Genomic DNA, 18,964 nt, shown 5'->3' on the forward strand with positions numbered 1-18,964 from the left:
GATAATATTCAACCAAAGAGATTTGATGCTTGAGTTATCTTAGTGAATGAACATCCATCTAGAGATAGAGTTTGTTTAGGATTGTGTCTAAGCCTAAGGTTGATAGATTGATTGAATGTTGCCACCTTTACATTGAACCTTGATCATTTTATATCAGTTATCCTTACCATGGATCCATCCTTAGTATTTGATTGAATTCTTGCACTTATTTCTTGATTGGATTTGAGATCACCTTGTTTATATTTCTAGGATATTAGTTTGTTACAAATCATGTATCTTCTTGTTTGCTTAGATTAGGAAGGTTTGTGTATTCTTGGTGTTATAAGTCTCTAGTTCTCTGTGGATTCGATCCTAAAATGCTACAATGACATACCATTCTATTGTGGTATTGTTGGCACATTAGGTTAATTGGTGTGTGCTTAAACGCGTAATCAGTTTCTTCCGCAGAGCTCTTCGTAAGAATAAATCTTTTTCGAAGATTTATTTTTCGTAAAAACGTTCATGCCGATTTTTACGGACTTTCAGACATTGATTCCGTCGTGACCGATTTTGACCCCAACACTACTGCCGTCTGTTCGTCGAAAATCTGGAAGGAGCGGCGCTGGAATGGTTCGCACGCGTTAAACGAAACTCCATCGGAAGTTTCCACCAGCTCGCATCAGAATTTCTCAAACAGTATTCTATTTTCATAGATAGAAAAACATCTGATGTCGATCTCTGGAGTCTATCCCAGAGGGAGGACGAACCTCTCCATGAGTTCATAAGCCGATTCAAGTTGCTTATGTCAAGGGTTAGCGGAATAAGCGACAAAGTGGCCATAGACGCTCTCAGAAAAATGCTCTGGTACTAGTCGAAATTCAGAAAACGGATAACCCTCGATAAACCGTAAACGATCCAGGACGCCCTTCACAAGGCAACGGACTACATCATAATCGAAGAAGAGACGAAAGTTTTGTCGAAAAAACATAAGCCGACAAAGACGTCCTCGAAAGATGCATACCAAAAGACTAAGAAGAAAAACTCCCGTAACAACAAATACGTCCATCATGAGGGGGAAGAACTTCAAGGTGCGCATAACAACGCAATCAACTCAGAACAGGGCAGAACCTCGGGCAATACGTGGCCTCGCAATCCAGGATACGACGAAAACACCTTCTGCGAGTTCCACCAGACCCGAGGACACTCGACAACTAACTGCAAAGTCTTGGGAGCGAGGCTGGCCGCAAAGCTACTAGCCAGAGAGCTCTCTGAAGTAACTAGCGTTAAAGATCTCATCCATGAGACCGATCATCCTCCAAAGACCGACAAAAATCCACCCGCAGAAAACTGTCCTCGGAGAAATCAATTGGAGGATAAACGCGGAAGGAGATCGGACGACAAAGGAAATGATAACAATCATCGCAGAGTGAATATGATCATCGAAGGATCACAATACTGCAACGAAATGGTCTTGGCCATCAAGGCCTACCAGCGAAAGGCCAAATCAAGCGCAGATTGGCCTACATGGTCTCCTCCCCAAGATGGACGAAGCGACTCGATAACTTTCACGGAAGAGGAAGACGGCGGAATCGATCAACCCCACTGCGATCCGCTTGTCATAGATCTTGTCGTACGAGATCTGGAGGTCGCAAGAGTCTTCATCGACACGGGGAGCACGGTTAGTGTTATCTTCCGCGATACTCTCAAGAAGATGAAAATCGAACTCGGGGAAGTTAACCCAACACCAAAACCCATGGCTGAACGCCATGAAAGCCGTTTCGTCTACATACCACCTGGGCATCAAATTCCCGACCCAAAGCGGGGTCACAGCCATCTGGGGTTGTCAGAAACAGTCGCGACTTTGGTTTCTCGCAGAGCATAAGTTAAGACAAATCACCACTACCTCGATGGTAAAACGCAAACGGACGAATTTAGCTCAGCCCTCGGCCGAAAACACTTCAAAGAAGGACAACTCGACATCGTCTGCTGAAGCAAACACCATGGACATCGAAACTAAGCCTGATTCCGAAGTCAACGCTACCACTCAACCGAAAAAGAAAAACTCGGACAAAGATATCGACCCTGCCACAGTCACGACGATTAAGGCGGTCAACACAGCACCAATCGCCGAGCAAAAACACTCGCAGCATGAAATAGAACTTTGAGATGGCTTGATTCTCGAAGGGGGTACGTAGGCAGCTCGTTGAAAGATGAGTTCAGCTATCCCCCTCTATAAAAAGGGGGGGAGTGGGTATGTATACTCGTATACTCCAACGTTTTAAAACATGCATTATTTTACTCGAGCTTTTAAAACTTTTACTAAAATACGCATTTAATGAACTCTTACGCTTCAGCTACGCAAAAAGTCTGAGGACACGCTCAAAAAATCTCTACAAACAATAAAATTCTTGTCAGCTGCCATATTTGGTCCAAATGGCAAAACATCCGCGAACCTTTCATAATTAAAAACGTATGTATAGTCTTCAAAACAACAGCAAGACGTCGCCAAAGTTAGAATCAAGACTATACGAACAACTGTCCAAACGCGACCATAAAATTTTCAACGAATATTTAAATCATGCTCGTTCGCATCAGCCGTCTTAAACAAACGCATCCTGATCATTCTGATCCTCAAACATCCGACACAAGGATTAAAGCGCCCTATATAAAAAATCCAAAATTTTGGTCAAGCACTTCCAGTTGGCCTAAAAATTGTCTCTGGAGAGATGCTCGATTCACACCATACAAGTCGTATAATCCGAGAACCTATCGCAGACTTTAAATCGGTATGAATCAGGTTGAAATCGGAACAGGAAAATCGATAGCCGGCTAGTCACCGCATAAACCTTAAAACCGAAAGTAAACCTAGGTCTTGCCCTAAACCCATCACACTGGTCTCTAAAAAGTGATACGAGATCTTAAAACATGTCTATCCGTCCATATCTTAAACGTTCGCGAAACTTCATAAAAATAAATAAGTGACTTTTACGAAATTCACATCTCGAGCAAACCAACAGAGCGAATGTCTCGTTAGAACTAAATATGAGACGACAACTCATATTTATTTCAGACATATTCAGAACAAAATAGTTCGATAAATATCCATCATATATAAAACCGCAAAGCGGTATGGATTCGAAGCCACCAACGCCTAGTCCCGAAAAATACAAAGCGGCCAAACAGGCCCGCACAAAGTCTCGACATAACGGCCACACTCGGCCAGATACAGATAATAAAGGCCACACTCGGCCATAAACACAAGATAAGAGGAAACCTCTTCCCGTCAAATGCTAACTTCGATTCTCAGAGATCAAAGTTAAAACCCCCGGACGTGGAAGCTCTGAATCCATCCGCGGGACAATCCACTTCCTCATCATAACCATCAACCTCGGTCGCGACCTCCTCCATATCAGGAGAAACCGAGATGGGATCCCAGAATCCCTGAATCCTCCCGTCGATCGGGGAAAAAAGCGCTTCAACATTGGCATGATCATTCATGCCACATTTCTTGAGTTCCATCTCATCCTTGAAAACAAAGTCGTCCGCCTACATCTTCCAGAGGGTACCAACTGAACCATGACACTCGCCAAAGTCGCCCACCGAGGAATAAGCCTCCTTAAGGTTTCCATACTCGGCTTTGAACTGAGAAGCACGGTTTCTCATCATCTCGACAATCTCTCTCCTACCTCTCCTTTCCGCTTGACGGACGGCCTTGGCATGATCCTTGGCAAGTTTCAAATCTCGCTCTAAAATTTCATTTTGAACACGTGCAAGGTCTTTTTCCGCTTTCTCTGCCTTGAAGCGATATACCATGGCCTCCATGTGCCTTGTCTCAAGGGCTGAGCCAAGCATGTTCAGATCCTTCAGAAACAACTAACGTGTTAAAAAAAAAAGGAGCGCATGATTCTGTCTGCGAAGTTCCTAAAAAAAAGAAGAAACTAACCCCGTTGATTATGCGAGATCCTTCCGAAACTACCTTGGACCTTCCCAATTCGTTCACGAACGAAGGAGGATCGAAACCCGAGGGCAAACCAGAGAAGAAATCGTCAAAATCCAGAATAGGTACCTCACTCGAACCGCTACCGTCACCATAAGCAAGGACCGGGTCTAATCCTGGTAGAATAGAGTCATCTGCGGAAAACTCTATATCACCAAGATCAATTCCTTTACCCTTATAAGATCTCGCGTCCTTTTCCTCCGCGGGAACGTCGCAAGGAGTAGGATCATCGGACTCAGAATCGCTATCCGCTTCTGCACCTACTCCAAGATCGGGATGCACGAGTCTCAACGCCTTGCGGACATTCCTCAGCATAAAGAAGGTCCAAAAAAATGGACCATTCCTAAGGAGATCCCATATGTCGATCACGTCACCGGGAAACGGGGGAAACGGGTTGATGAAGGGACTATCATTCGGCTTGCTCCGGAACAGTGGGATGCAATTCTCTTCGACGGATGCAGCGTTTATACAGACGAAGAAGAAGAACTTCGACCACGAGTTAGAATTGGAAATAAGCCCCTTAATCACCGTCATATATGTCCGAGGGACCAACCGGTAGAGGTGTGGCTTTGAGACAAGTTGCAGCCTAAAGATCGCCTCAAAGTGGTCAGCGGTAAGGGAGAGACCATGCTCATAGCTCAGGATCACGACGCCGATGAGATGCTGGAAGCTGGTGGGATTAAGCTGGCTTATCGATACCTCGAAACGGTCCAATACACGGACTATGATTTCAGGAATCGGAAACCACAAAAAGGCGCACCAAGAATGACTCGTAGCAAGTAAAGTAACCCTCCGGAGGATTGTCAGCACTTTCCCCACGACAAGGAATTCGAAACTCTACCGCGTCTGAAATCCGGCAAAACGACCGAGCGGTCTTAAGGAATTCACCAGTGCTTCTGCTCGGCGCGCCTTTTTCGACAGAACGTTGGTGCATGACAGGAAACGATTTCTCGCCAGGGGGAGTAATCGACCATATCTCGCTATCTAGTACGCCTCACCATCAGGAGGATCTATCGAGTGGGGCGCGAACTCAGCATTCGGGACTAGGAGATCATCATGAACCTCTTCGGATGAGAAACCGCGGGAGGTACCTCTTTTCGAAGCTTTTTTATGCTAGACATCTTTTAAACTTTTTTTAAAAAAAGTAGAAGAGGCTAAGGGAATTTTCTCTCAAGAAACTTCTTATGAAAATAAGTAAGTAGAAAATTATGGGAGAAGTTACCCTCCTTCTTATAGGCATTAAAAGTTACTATTTGTCTGCGGATTCTTGGATGTAAACTCCATCCAAATCGCCTATCTTGCCTAACTCGCCAAACCGCACGCTAGAATCTCATCGTAATCCACGATTCTAACAGGCTGGGGGGCTAACTGTTGGGACCAAAAACGGACACGGTGAAGTTAACATCCAAATATCCGTAAAAATCAGAATGAACATTTTTACGAAAAGTATTCTTCATAAAGATTACTTTTACGAAGAGTCTTGCAAATGTTGCACTAATCATGGTTCATTCATCGAAACTGAACACTCATAGCCCAAGAATACGTTCATGGAACATCGGAAAAGGATCCAAACAAGGTCGCCACATAGCGACCGGCCTGCGAACAAGCCGGTCACTACGTAGCGACCGGCCCGCGTACAAGCCGGTCACTACGTAGCGACCGACCAAGCCATCCGGTCGGTTACTACGTAGCGACCGACCAAGCCATCCGGTCAGTCGCTACGTAGCGACCGACCCGCGACCGACCCGCCACCGATCCGCAAACGAGTCGGTCGCTATGTAGCGACCGACCAAGCCATCCGGTCGGTCGCTACGTAGCGACTGACCCGCAAACGAGTCGATCGCTACATAGCAACCGACAAGCCATCCGGTCGGCCGCTACGTAGCGACCGACCCGCGAACGAGTCGTCGCTACGTAGCAACCGACCAAGCCTCTCGGTCGGTCGCTACGTAGCGACCGATCCGCAATCGAGTTGGTCGCTATGTAGCGACCGACCAAGCCATTCGTTTAGTCGCTACGTAGCGACCGATCCATCGCGGACCCGGTCACTACGTAGCGACCGATCTGTCTCGGACATCGATCAACCGGTACGACCAAAATCCGTGCATTCTCGTATGTTCCTCAATGCTAGCTCCCACGTACTGCAGTCATATCATTTCTCACTCCCATCGATTGTAGTCATTACTTAAACTTTACGATAAAGATCGCGGAAAGTCTATTCTTATCAATTAAAATCGTGATAAATGTTTCGAATCGAAAGACGGTCCAAATAGGTCTAAAACGTGATTAGAAACCCACTTACGATTTTTTAAGGAAAATCCCATAGATACTATGACGGTTTATACTTAATACGCAAGAAAGGATAAATGTCGAATTTCCGCAGATAAATGTTAAGTTTCCGCGGATAATCATGAAAATCGAGAAAAATGGAATATCTCCATTTTCGAGTTATGACGGCTTAAGGGCAGGAACGGAAAAGCTCGAACCGACCTTGGAGGGAGTATATAAGGAGTCCTAGGCGAGAGGCACAAATGAGAACTTTTTTCAGAGCAAACCTAGCACCATTTAGGCAACTTTCCGTTTTTGTTATTTCGAGCTGCGACTCAACTAGGTTTTGCAGTCTTAGGTTGTTAGAACTAGGAATCTCACCAACAGCTCTCATCGCCGAGGCTTCTACCTTGTTGTAACGCTCATACGCGAATTCGGAATAAGACACCTTTTGCTTTTTTTTACGATTTCTTATTTTTCTCGTCTTTATTTCGTGTTCTGATTGTTTGGCGTGTGGTTTAGCATAATAAAGATTTGATAACAATTGTTGCATTTTCTTCATTTCTGTTTAATTTTATATTATTAAAAAAAAAATTAAACAATCACATTAACCATATTAAAAAATTTCGATTTTTGGTATATGTTATATTTTGGATTTTTAAAAACGATTATAAATTACTAAATCTGTTAAAAATCTCACATTCAAATTTTGTGATCCATGGTTTAAATTTTTTGTTATGATAAAATACAAATGATTTCAAAATCATATAAGTTAAAAGTCTAATTTAATTAACTATTAAGATTAAAAGAGAGATATATATATATCGTTTTAAATTAAACTATATACCATATAAAATACATAAATATTTTTATTTTGAAATTTACTTTGAACAATTTTTTTTGATAAAAGTTTTGCTATAAAAGACACATATGATCAAAAAATCATATGATTAGAAAGCATCATTTAATAGAAATTAATAGTAAAAAAAATACTATGTATGTTAATATCTTTTAAATTTAATTATACAGTGAAACCTCTATAAATTAATAATGTTGGGACTATACCAAAACTATTTTTTATTAATTTATCGATATAGTAATTGAACTAAAAACTTAATTTGGGACTATAAAATTATATTATTTTATAGAGATTTTTAGTATATATTAATTTATTGAGTATTAATTTAAAGAAGTTATACTGTATATCCTATCAAATATAAAAAATACCAGTCTAATTATATATGTAATAGTTAGTGACTTTTAATTATTTAATATATATTTATTATTTCATAATATATAAAAACATATTATATATGAAATAATTTATATATATAATGCTCATCCCATGCAAGGGGCGGGTCTTAATCTAGTAGATTTCTTATTTTTCTTCTGAGTTTTATTCTCTGCAGCCTTTTTAGTTTTTTTTTATGCTTGAACTATTATGTTGCAATAAATTAAGGCTGTAACTGGATGTTAATAAAAGAAATAAGTGGAATTACATGAATGATAATCAGTGGAATTCAATGGAATGGAATTAATATTCCATTTGTTCCAAAACTATTTTGATGTGGAATGGTTTTTCAAAAGAATGTTAATATTTTTTTTGGAATGGAAAGGAATAATATGGAATGAGATGGAATAGCCATTCCTTCTTTTCATTGCAACTGGTGAATATTTTATGGAATGAGAAGAAATTTAGTATTCAGGAAGTTTTTATTCCAAAAAAATGCATTCCAGTTACACCCTAAGCGTTATTAAATCTCAAATCACTGGCGTGTCTAACAAGAAACTGAGAATTTTTTTTTTTGTGATAAATTGATGAAAATAGAACGTGAATAAGGTCACTCTTGCTCTTCCTAAACACAATGGCTTACGTTTAGTCGAAGACTACCTGTCAGCTTTTCGTATAATTCTTAAGGAGAATCGGAAAATAAGAGACTTTCAACTTTTATTTGTTTTTTTAAGACTTTTGATACTTTTAGTCATTTTGGACATGGTTTAGCTTTTTGTAATGGAAAAAATAGTAAACTAAATTTTAAAAATATAAAAAATATAAAAACTGTTGGAAACATAAGTATGATATTTATTTGTTTAATTTTCTTGAAAAAAATAATGGAATCATATTTTATTGGGAAAATTGTTTTTTTAAAGCAAAAAAATGATAACTATGTCCCTTTAGACTAATCTCATGTACTTTATGTCTCATTAGGCTAATTATTTTCAAAATGACAATAATGCCCTTAAAGTTGTAATTTTTTTTCGTTTTTATTTGTTTTTTTATAAAAAAAAATAGATTTTTTTCAAAATATGAAAGTGAATATTCTCAAATATTTTGTTTCCGTATTTTTAGGAACTGATTTCTTATCCGTAGAATACAACTAATATGTAGAAATCGATTTCTACATGAATTTCTACAGGTTTTTAGAATTATAGTAATATGTAGATTTTGATTTCTACATGTTTTAGATTTACAGTAAATTTGTAGAAGTCGGTTTCTACGCATTGTATATTTATATTAATGTGTAGATTTTGATTTCTAAAGATTTTAGATCGGTAGGTTAAGCGCGCAATGTGTATTCTAAATATTTTTAGAATACTCTTATTTACGTAGATCACGTATTCTAAACATTGTAGATTCAATGAAAAAGTGGATTTTGTTTTCTACTTCGTAGAATGCCATTTCTACTTTATTTAGAACATAATCTGAAGTTTATGATTTAAACATTTTTAGAACTGAAAAAATACCACTAAATTCATAATGGTATTTTATCAAAAGTTACTATTTTTCCAATTTTTTTTGTTTGTAAAACTATTTATTAAATTTATTTTCAAAAATATTAAATGGTGTTATGGGTAAAAATGACACAAAATAAATATTAATCTAAAGAGACGTAGTTATCATTTTTTTGCTCTAAAAAAACAATTTTCCCTATTTTATTTTATGTTCTAGTTGGGATAAAATACTCATTATAGTCATCTACTTAGTCTAGAAATCGGATACTAAGTATTATACATAGATCTATTTTTGGTATATAACGCAAACAAAACTTTCTTGTATATACTATCTTAGCTAGAATTCAGTAGGTTATATTCTAGCAAGATATCGTTAGCCTACATGTAGCTTGATTACAACTTATAGGCAAAACTCTACGATTTACCTTTTTTTTGTTTGTATCATAACCTGTTCTACCTTTTATCTTATGTCATACTTAGGGGAGAATAGATTTCTCACCCACACGTAGGATACATATTAATATATTATAACCTAACGAAGAAGATATGGAAACAACTTCCATATTTTGGTTAATATATTTCCTGAATCTACACTAAATCTCGCACAATATCTTCTTTCCCATGTTTTTATCTCCCATAATCCTTCAATTATACACTAAATCTATCTAAAACATTTATTATATCTAATTAAGTAAAATTTGAGAAAAAGATATAATATTCAGATCTCTTGTTCGAACCCAACACCCATGCCAATGGCCTAGGAATTTAACCATCAGAGGCGCTTAAACTTTTGGTATCTACAACCCGAATGTTAAACATAACTATAAGTTGACGAGTTTGATATACCATTTTGTCTTGTTTATTATACCATTATCATCACCCACAAATACCGAGATTGTATGCCATGTATCATCATAGAGCTCAGTTCTTGGTTAGCTACTTAGGTTATATAGTGATTCAAATGGTAAGTAAATTTACATGGTATTCATCTTTGAATCAACAGACGAAGATCAAAAAATTTGAGAAATTCTCTGTTACCAAATCTGGAACAATAAAGATACGTACGTAGTATTCATACCACTAGTTTGTCATGTTCTGATATAGAAGATCATAAGTATAGAAGTATGCTGTCTGGTTCAAAGAAGGCATGCCATCAATAGAAAACATTGGATAACTTAATAAATCACAAAGGACTGGCAACAATTAATCATAAGCTGAGCCACTAGAACCTGAAAGTTATGTTTTAGAATCCATTCCCCAATAGCAACTGCTTAAACAAGAGGTAACCAAGTTTGTAGAATTTAAATCCTAAGCACAAAAAAAACTCTTCACATAAAGATTAACAGTATCATAAGCACACATCAAAGATAACCTAAAACTAGTAAGAACAAAAACATGGGTTTGATGCGATGTCTCAGAAACTTAACCAGTTTTTTTTTAAAACACAAACTATTTCAAAATCAAGAGAAGCTATGGGTTGCCAACAACTAGTCTAAGATTTCAAGACCCAAATTTTTCCGCTTTCCAAATACTCTACAAATACAAATCAAAAGCAGTAACATGCATGACTTAATCTACGGTTAAAAAAATCAATAGAAGTAATCGCATACCTAGTGTGAAGAAACGTGAGATTTTGATAAAATTGATGGAATAAAACTTTGATTTCGTAATGTACGACGAAACTCATAGAGAAAGAACACTTCGATTTTGTTGTTTCATGTGTGAGAACGAAGAGGAGGATGAGGAAAACGAAAATACAGACGAACCATACGAGGAAACACCAATGAAGAATAAGGATTCTCCAAGAACCCTAAATAGCCATGGATGGATTGAAGAACAACGGTTGAGTAGACGAGATAAAAAAAAGTAAGGTAGTCCGTGTTTTTTATTTTACCTGTTGTTTTTACCTTTTGTTTTTACTTTTATTAATTAATATTAAATCAATTACAAAAATTATAAATCTATCTTATTAAAAAAACTAATAATGTTTGGAAACATGGATAGCTTAATAAGATAGATTTATTATTTCATGCTTAAATATTTTAGGGTATGAATGGTGACCAAGGAATGATGGAGAATAATGCATTCCATAACGTTCCTATAAAAAAAGCACCATTCACAAGGAATAATAATTCCCTCTCATTCCCTCTTATTCCTTTTTTTGATAGAGAATTAAAGAATAAAATTATTCCTTGTTATATTTGAGAAGGAACCACCATTCCTTTTCATTCCTACTATTTCATTCCCGTTTATTATTTTTCTATTCATTCCTCTTGTTTCCCGAATGGTCACCAGTCAGACCTGTTTTAATTCTCTTATATCTTTGACCTGTTTTTGTGTTGGTCCACCAAAGATAATCAAATAATGCTCTTTGACATACATACAAAATGTTTTATTCCGTATCAAACCAAATCATAGAAACTAAAACTTAAATATTTCTTAGCAGTAATAGTTTTTAACGGTACCATTCTATGGACCTCCTGTTACACAATACAGTGAAAAATACATAGTTTAAACATATAAACAAAAGTAGTCAACCTAGAACCGTTAACTTTTCATTTTTTAAAGTTTGTATATACTGTAAAATACGCACTCGCGCAATCGCGCGGATCAAGATCTAGTCTTATATATTAAAACAGAAGTCACAATATTGATTCATGTGTGATTTTTTTTTAAAAAAAAATAGACCTAATAGACCTATTCCTAGAAAAACATATTACATTTAATCTCTAATTTTATCATTTAAATTTTGGGTCTACCATAAATTTTTATTGGGCTATTAATAATTGAATTTAAACAATAGATGACCTGTTGAATTTATAGATATTATAAATTAAATAGATATAATTTAATGTTGTAATACTATACTTCCATATGTTAAATATTTAAATATTTGTCGATGTTAACTTTTAAAATTATAAAGATTTTGTTTAAATAACAAAAATCATATTATCTAATAATGATTAATCTTTATTACTTTAAACCAATGAAAACAAATTTTAAACTATATAGTTTATTTTAAAAATTAAACAAAAACTAAATATTTAATTATTTACTCGATAATATAAATCTATGAAGCGAAAAGTTTAATTTTTTAAAAAAAAATCTAAATTTGTGAAATGTTACAATATTTTTGAATATGACAATAAAACAATATTTTACTAATCTTAATATATAGTTACAATTTTTGTAATGAAATAATAATCCGAAAATATATATATAGAAGAAGATACAAATACATATGAAAGTTTGAAACAATCTATTCAATGAAAAAACATACCGTAAATTTATTATGTTTTACAAATTGATATACACATATATTATAATATATACCAATTTAGAATTGAAAATAAAATATTTATATAAAAATAAATGAAAACAAAAATCCGCGCGGTTGCGCGGATCGAGATCTAGTTATAATTAAAATTCATATTAATTTGTTATTTTTAAAGGTAGTATTGTATTTACAAGAATTAAAATCCTAATTACCCTAAAAATCTGGATAAAGTTCTATTGAGACAAATCAAAGTTAAAAGTGTCTCTTTTTCCTAATTTTCTCTAATTTTAATTGCATCGAAGAAGTTAGGTTCAGAAGAAAACAAAGCTTTTAAAGCCAAGAAAAAAAAAGGAGAGAGACTTTACGCTCTCTTTATTGCTTGTGTAACAAGTTTTCAAACCATGAGCAATTTTATCTAAACATACATTTAGATAAAATTATAGTGTCATTACTAAGAGACTTAGTGAATCAAGACAAATGTTTTTATCACATAAATTGATTAAATTAAGGGGAAATTGCTAAAACAGAACAAAATTTGGCATGGTTGTCCCTATAGTATAAATTCATTCTTAAGTTGTCCTTTTAATATAATATTTGTTATAATCCTTAAACTAACATTTGATTAATCTAACTAAACATATTAAACTAATACAATTTTTAAAAATTTAATTTAAAAAAATGTGTAACAAAGGGAAAAGAAATTGAAAAAAAAAACAAAAACAAAAAGGCAAAACACGTAACCTTACTGTTTGGTTTCTCCTCCTCTCTCTCTCTCGCGAGACGAACAAGATGGCGATCTTGTGCCTTCTCCGGTGAAATCAACGGCAAGTGGTGAAATCGAGCTTCCCTTCCGGTGTACCCCTTCTCTCTGCCTCTGCATCTTTCCACCTCTCCGCTTATCTCTGCTTCTCTCCGCCTCTCCGCTTCTCTCCGCCTCTCCGCTTCTCTCTGCCTATCCACCTCTCTGCTTCTCTGCACCTATCTGCTTGTCTCCGCTTCTCAGCACCTCTCTGCTTGTCTCCGCCTCCGGCTCTCCGCTTCTCTCTCTACCTCTCCACTTCTCTCCACCTCTCCGCTTCTCTCTGCCTCTCTGCCTCTCTCTTTCTTTGACATCGTGTTCACCTAAGGTATTATCTCCAACTTTATATTTTTTGGATTCATTTCCTCGATCCGGTTATTGTTTGGATCAATTGATATTTGTTTTGTTTGATTTTTGTGAATTGATTTCGCTTGACATGGGTTGGTTAATTGATTTCGTTTCTGACCAGGATGATAGTCTCTATAATTCTGACTTTTGAAAACAGTATTCTATAGACACTAGAGTTATGAAAACAGTTTTACTTGTAGTTTGTCTATGTTTGCTAGTGACAATTTGATTTTGTTTGCTTGTAGTTCATACAATGTCATATTTGGTTTCATTTCTATAATGATGTTTTGCTTGCTTATCATGTGTACAATGTTCAACTTGTCACTACAAGTAGTTTATCTCTGTTTGCTAGTGATAGTTTTACTTGTAGGTTGTATATGTTTGCTAGTGAAAACAGTTTTACTTGGGTTGGTTAATTGATTTCGTTTGGTTGTAGTTTGTCTCCGTTTCACTGTAACAGGATGATAGTCTATGTGTTTTTATAGAAAAATCTTCACTTAGTTTGCTTAACTGATTATATGAACAGAATGATAGTCTCTGTGTTTTTATATAACAATCTTCTCTTAGTTTACTTAACTGATTATATGAACTCATTTCGTTTGTGAATTGTCTTAGCTTGCTTAACTAGAATCATTTTTTTGTCTTTTGTTGATCTGGAGTTAGAGTTACCTAAGCGACTGTATGCAGAGGGTTTAGAACCTCAGGTGAAGAAGATCAACATTTATCAGGGATCTGAAGAAAGCTATGTCTGCCAAGATAGAACATGTTTTCAAACATATCATGGCTATTGCGGAAAATAAGCTCAAGTTTTCGGGGAAATTGGTGGATAGCTTCTTGTGTAATAGCTGATTACCTCGAAGATGCATGAGAAGTGGTTTGTCTTTGTGTGGATGCCTCTCCGGTTTTTGCTTCAGGAGTACCACGCTGTGACAGGCCTCAAGATTTCGCGGGAAAGTAGCTGTGACGTAGTTAAATGGAAAAATGATCGGGGGTTTTAATAAGGACAGGTGGTAAGATCACCTTGCAGTCGATCAAAAAGATGCATCTAAAAGAAGTTCACAACTGAACTCGGCGTGATAGGATGAGGTTGATCTACTTGTGCGTGATAATGGGTGTGGTGATGGGGAGAGATGAGAAGGTGAACATCCCTCATATGTACATCAAGCTGGTGATGGATCTTGCCAAGCTTCGAAAGTTCCATTGGGGTCTTCACTCCTACGACTTCTTGCTGAGTTCCATTGAGAAGGCTAGGAAGAAGTTGGGTAAGAAGAACAGCTACATTTTCGAGGGTGTCTCCTATGCTTTCCAGATTTTGATTATGGAAGAAATTCTGGATTTCGGAGAAATATGTGGCAGAAGATTCTCGGACAGTTTCAGAGGTCCAAGGTGTGGAAATTGGAAAGAAATTGCAAAAGTTTCTTATGAAGACATCATTCAACTTGAGGACTCATTTACTAAGAAGGTATGTATATGTATTGTATTCTTTTATATGGTTGTTGTATATTTTTTTATAGCTTATAATGTTATAATTGTTTGGTAGGGAGACTTGTTCTCGGTCATCTCAGTGACTGGTAATGGTGATGTGTTTTTGCATGCTGATTATTCAAGGAAGGATGAGATGGAAGATGAACAAGTGGACCTTCTTCTCAATAGGATTAAAACAAGTTTGATTGGAGCAACACAGAAAGGCCAGTTATAGAATCGAAGAGACTGGAATGGAGGAAGCCGATACAGAGGATACAGAGTCAGACGCTGATAAGAGTGTGGATGATACTGATATTGTAGCAGACATGGAGACATCTTCGGTTAATGTTGCTGGAAAAGGCAAGAGAAAGATTCACGATGAAGGAGCCTAGACAAGAAAGAAGAAGTTGCTGTGTAAGTGAGCATCAGAAAAAAAACAGAGTATTGATCGTGAAACTAAGAGTTTCATTGAGGGTTTAGTCCACTCATCTGTCAATTCCTTGGGGGATATACTCAGAACGCAAATGGCGAGTATGGAGAGCATGTTTAAAGAGAGGATGGGCAACATGGAGAGCGAGGTTTCACAGCTCAGGTAAGCAATAAGTTTTAGTGCCGAAGGAAGCATTCCTAAGAGCAAAACTGATGACGCTCCACCTAAGAGCAAAACCGTTCAAGCTCCAGCAAAGAAAAAGGTCAATCAAGCTCAAGCTCCAGCAAAGAAAAAGGTACTTCATAAAAGAAAGTGTAGAACTTGATGTACTTGTAACTAGGATGCTTGAGTTAGGATGATGGAGCTAGGCTTTTGGAGCTAGATTTTTCTTCGAACTTAACATTTTCACTGTGTAATATTATGTAACACTTTCGGATATTGTAATATGCAATGGGACAAGATTGTGTAATACGTTTGTAATGTGTAATATGCTTGAATGTTTGTGTAATGATAACTCCATGAATGTAATGCTTTGTTTGTGTTATGATTGAATGGCTTCTTTAATGTTTTAATTTTTTGGTTTTAATGAATAGGATGGGAAAAAGAATGGTATAGAAACTAACAATTTTGATTTTGGATTGAGTACACAAGAATTAAGGGACCTGTCCCAAGATACATTTGTTGAGGTCTTTGATCTTTCTCAACTTAAAGTCGTAAAATCAAGACCCTTGAACATGTCTCCACCGCAGTTACATGATGAGGAAATAGATCAAGCCGGAGAAGACTCACCAGATGCGGCATTGGTGTTTCTTCGTGAAGAGGATTGGGAAAAAATTAGCATTTGGTTAACTTCCTCCACGTAAGTAAATTCTCATTCTTATATCAAGTATCGTTAAATTTTAAACAAAACATATCTTTGTTTTTAACTTGTATCATTGTTTTTGGTTACAGACCTCTACGGATTGGACCTACTATGTTAGATGCTGAGATTGGTACTCGTCTTATGGATAGATCCGAGTGGATTCATAACTCGGTAAACCTTAGAGACTATTAGCTTCCATTTGTGTGTTTCCATACATTGTGTGTGCTAACATCATCGAAATATGCAGGAGATTGACGCCATGATGTACGTATTCCGGGAGAGAATATCTCTGAAACGATGGGAACTTCATCGTGGCGCCTTCATGTTTGTTGTCTTCAGCAACATGATTAATGATATTACGTGTATACGCAAACCAATTAACCTAATGTGCACACTACCACAATCAAATGGTATGTCGATGTAGAACTTTAGGATCTAATCCACAGAGACCAACGATTACACTTTATTTCTATAGGATCAATATCAAGCTAAGACAATGTGGGGGTTTTAAGATCTGTGTATCGTCACAAGCAAGTAACAAGATTAATAAAAGATTTCAGATGATTAAAATGCTAGCCTAGGGTGGTTAGATCGGGTGTTAAGCAAGTGTGAGCCAAACAATTATTCAAGTTCAATTAAGAGCAAGTCTAAAACTCGGATCACTCAAGTAGAAAACTCCACTGTCGTGGTACTGCTCCCTATGCTGATCGATCTTGATACCTAAACTCTTGTTTGGATCAAGACGCGACAGCAAGCAATAGAGATCAAGTCCGATATGTTCACAAAACACCCTAATATCTACTTTCGCTGATTAGGGATGCGATGCTCATTCATAACAGATCTAGCAACCTATTACACGGTTAATGAACATGTTAAACCTAGGATCTAACATTAAGCGGCCAGTTTAATGGAAGCATTAATGTTGGGGTCAAAAACGGTCACGATGAAGTTAACAACCAAATCTCCGTAAAAATCAGCATGAACATTTTTCACGAAAGTTATACTTCGTAAAAAGATTCTTTACGAAGAGCCTAGCGGTAAAATCTTGTTCAAATCTCAAATCGAACCAAATACTGATTGTCCAAGGAACGGACACGTATCCGAACCGACCACGGACGAGCTCGAGTATGGCAATCGGATCACGGACAGATGTAGCAATCGAGCTCGAGCCAAAGCTCGGTCGCTACGTAGTGACCGAGAACGCACACGGCTCGGTCGCTACGTAGCGACCTAGCTCGAGCCAAGCTCGGTCGCTACATAGTGACCGAGCACGAATGCGGTTTGGTCGCTACATAGCGACCGATCTCGAGCCAAAGCTCGGTCGCTACGTAGCGACCGAGCACGCATACGGTAGCCAGAATATAGGCTGAGCATATTTTATGACCGACTGAAGCCCATATGCAACCACAAATTACCAGAATATCCTTAGAGGACCAAAAACCCTATTTATGTGTTTTCTAAGCCATTGTTAACGGCTAAACTTTATTTTTATTCATTGTTCTTAGTTAGGAGAGAAAGGAGTAACTCCTTCAGAATCTCCTGGAACTCCTTTGGTTTCTTTATTGCTTTTATCTATTCTATTATATCTATCCATCTATGATTTCTGGAACAAATTTCATGTCTTAATAGATCGACATGTTGGGTTTAGTGTTCAGATAGTTATAATGGATTAGCCCCACTTATAGATTGCTGAGTTGTGATATTAATCTTTAGGATTGTCATTAATGTCTGATTCATGGTTAGCTACCTAGAACTTGTCCTAGGATTGTTAGATATAAGCGATAGCTTCATCTCTTCGTGAAACCATTCTAATTGAGCTAAGACTTGCTAGAGTAAGGCGAGAGATGGTCTAGTGAGCTTAGTGAGCATATTCAACCCGCGCATTAACGCTTGACCAATAGCGTCGATCGATATTCCAATCGAATAATCGGTCGACGTTTCGAATAGTGTATCGATCGATATTCAAATAGAATCATCGATCGACACTGGTCAATAGACGAACCTAGAAAGCGATAGCCTAGTGTTTCGTTTATAAGTGTTGAGCTCTACAATATCATGCATGCAACTTGTTAGGCATCTGTAGGGTTATAATCCTGATTACCTGAATAGAAACCCTAGATCTAGCAACCATCGTTCCATCAAACCCCAATCAATCAATCGAGCAATTAACTTACTCATAAACATGTCTTTTACATTTAATAATAATCAACCTAGCTTAATCAACTTAATTAGATTTATTAGGTTCCCTAGCTCCATGTGGATTCGATCCCTAAGTATTACAATTGAACCTCTTATTTGAGAGAGGAAAATCACTTCTGAGGGTAATTTGAGTGATATCAAATTTGGCGCCATTCCCAGGAAGCTTTGATCGCCATTACATCTTATTTAGTTAGATTTAGTCTAGGTTTTACTACTGCTAAAAAAAATTGATAAAAATTTTTCTTCTGTTTCAGGTACATACATCTTAGTATCAGGAACAACAATGAAGAGAGGATTTTTGGGAAGAAAGAGCCTGCTGATTCACACACGATCCGCAAGTCTACGAGGGAAGAATCGATCGACACCCTCCAAGCATCATCGATCGACAGCGTGAACCAAGCATCGAACGACACTATTCGACTTGTGTCGAACAACGCTGTTCACCACGGTACTGTTTATTCCAGTACTGTTCATCACGGTATTGTTCATCTTGGTACTATTCATCGATGTATTGTCATAGAGACACTATTCATCCCATGTCGATAGACACTGTTCATCCACCGTTGATCGACACTGTTCATCCCCCGTCGATTGACGCTGTTCATCCC

At 37.1% G+C, this 18,964-nt stretch overlaps 1 protein-coding gene across 1 annotated transcript; it reads left to right on the forward strand.

Annotated features, from left to right (window-relative positions):
* Positions 1-14,509: 14,509 nt before the first annotated feature.
* On the forward strand, positions 14,510-15,100 carry LOC106324074. Its single transcript, XM_013762096.1, has 2 exons — positions 14,510-14,863; positions 14,942-15,100. Exons 1-2 carry the CDS (start codon positions 14,510-14,512, stop codon positions 15,098-15,100), a joined length of 513 nt encoding a protein of 170 aa, XP_013617550.1.
* Positions 15,101-18,964: the final 3,864 nt, after the last annotated feature.

The sequence above is a fragment of the Brassica oleracea genome, chromosome C2 (assembly GCF_000695525.1).
Source record: "Brassica oleracea var. oleracea cultivar TO1000 chromosome C2, BOL, whole genome shotgun sequence".
Classification (NCBI taxonomy): Eukaryota; Viridiplantae; Streptophyta; class Magnoliopsida; order Brassicales; family Brassicaceae; genus Brassica; species Brassica oleracea.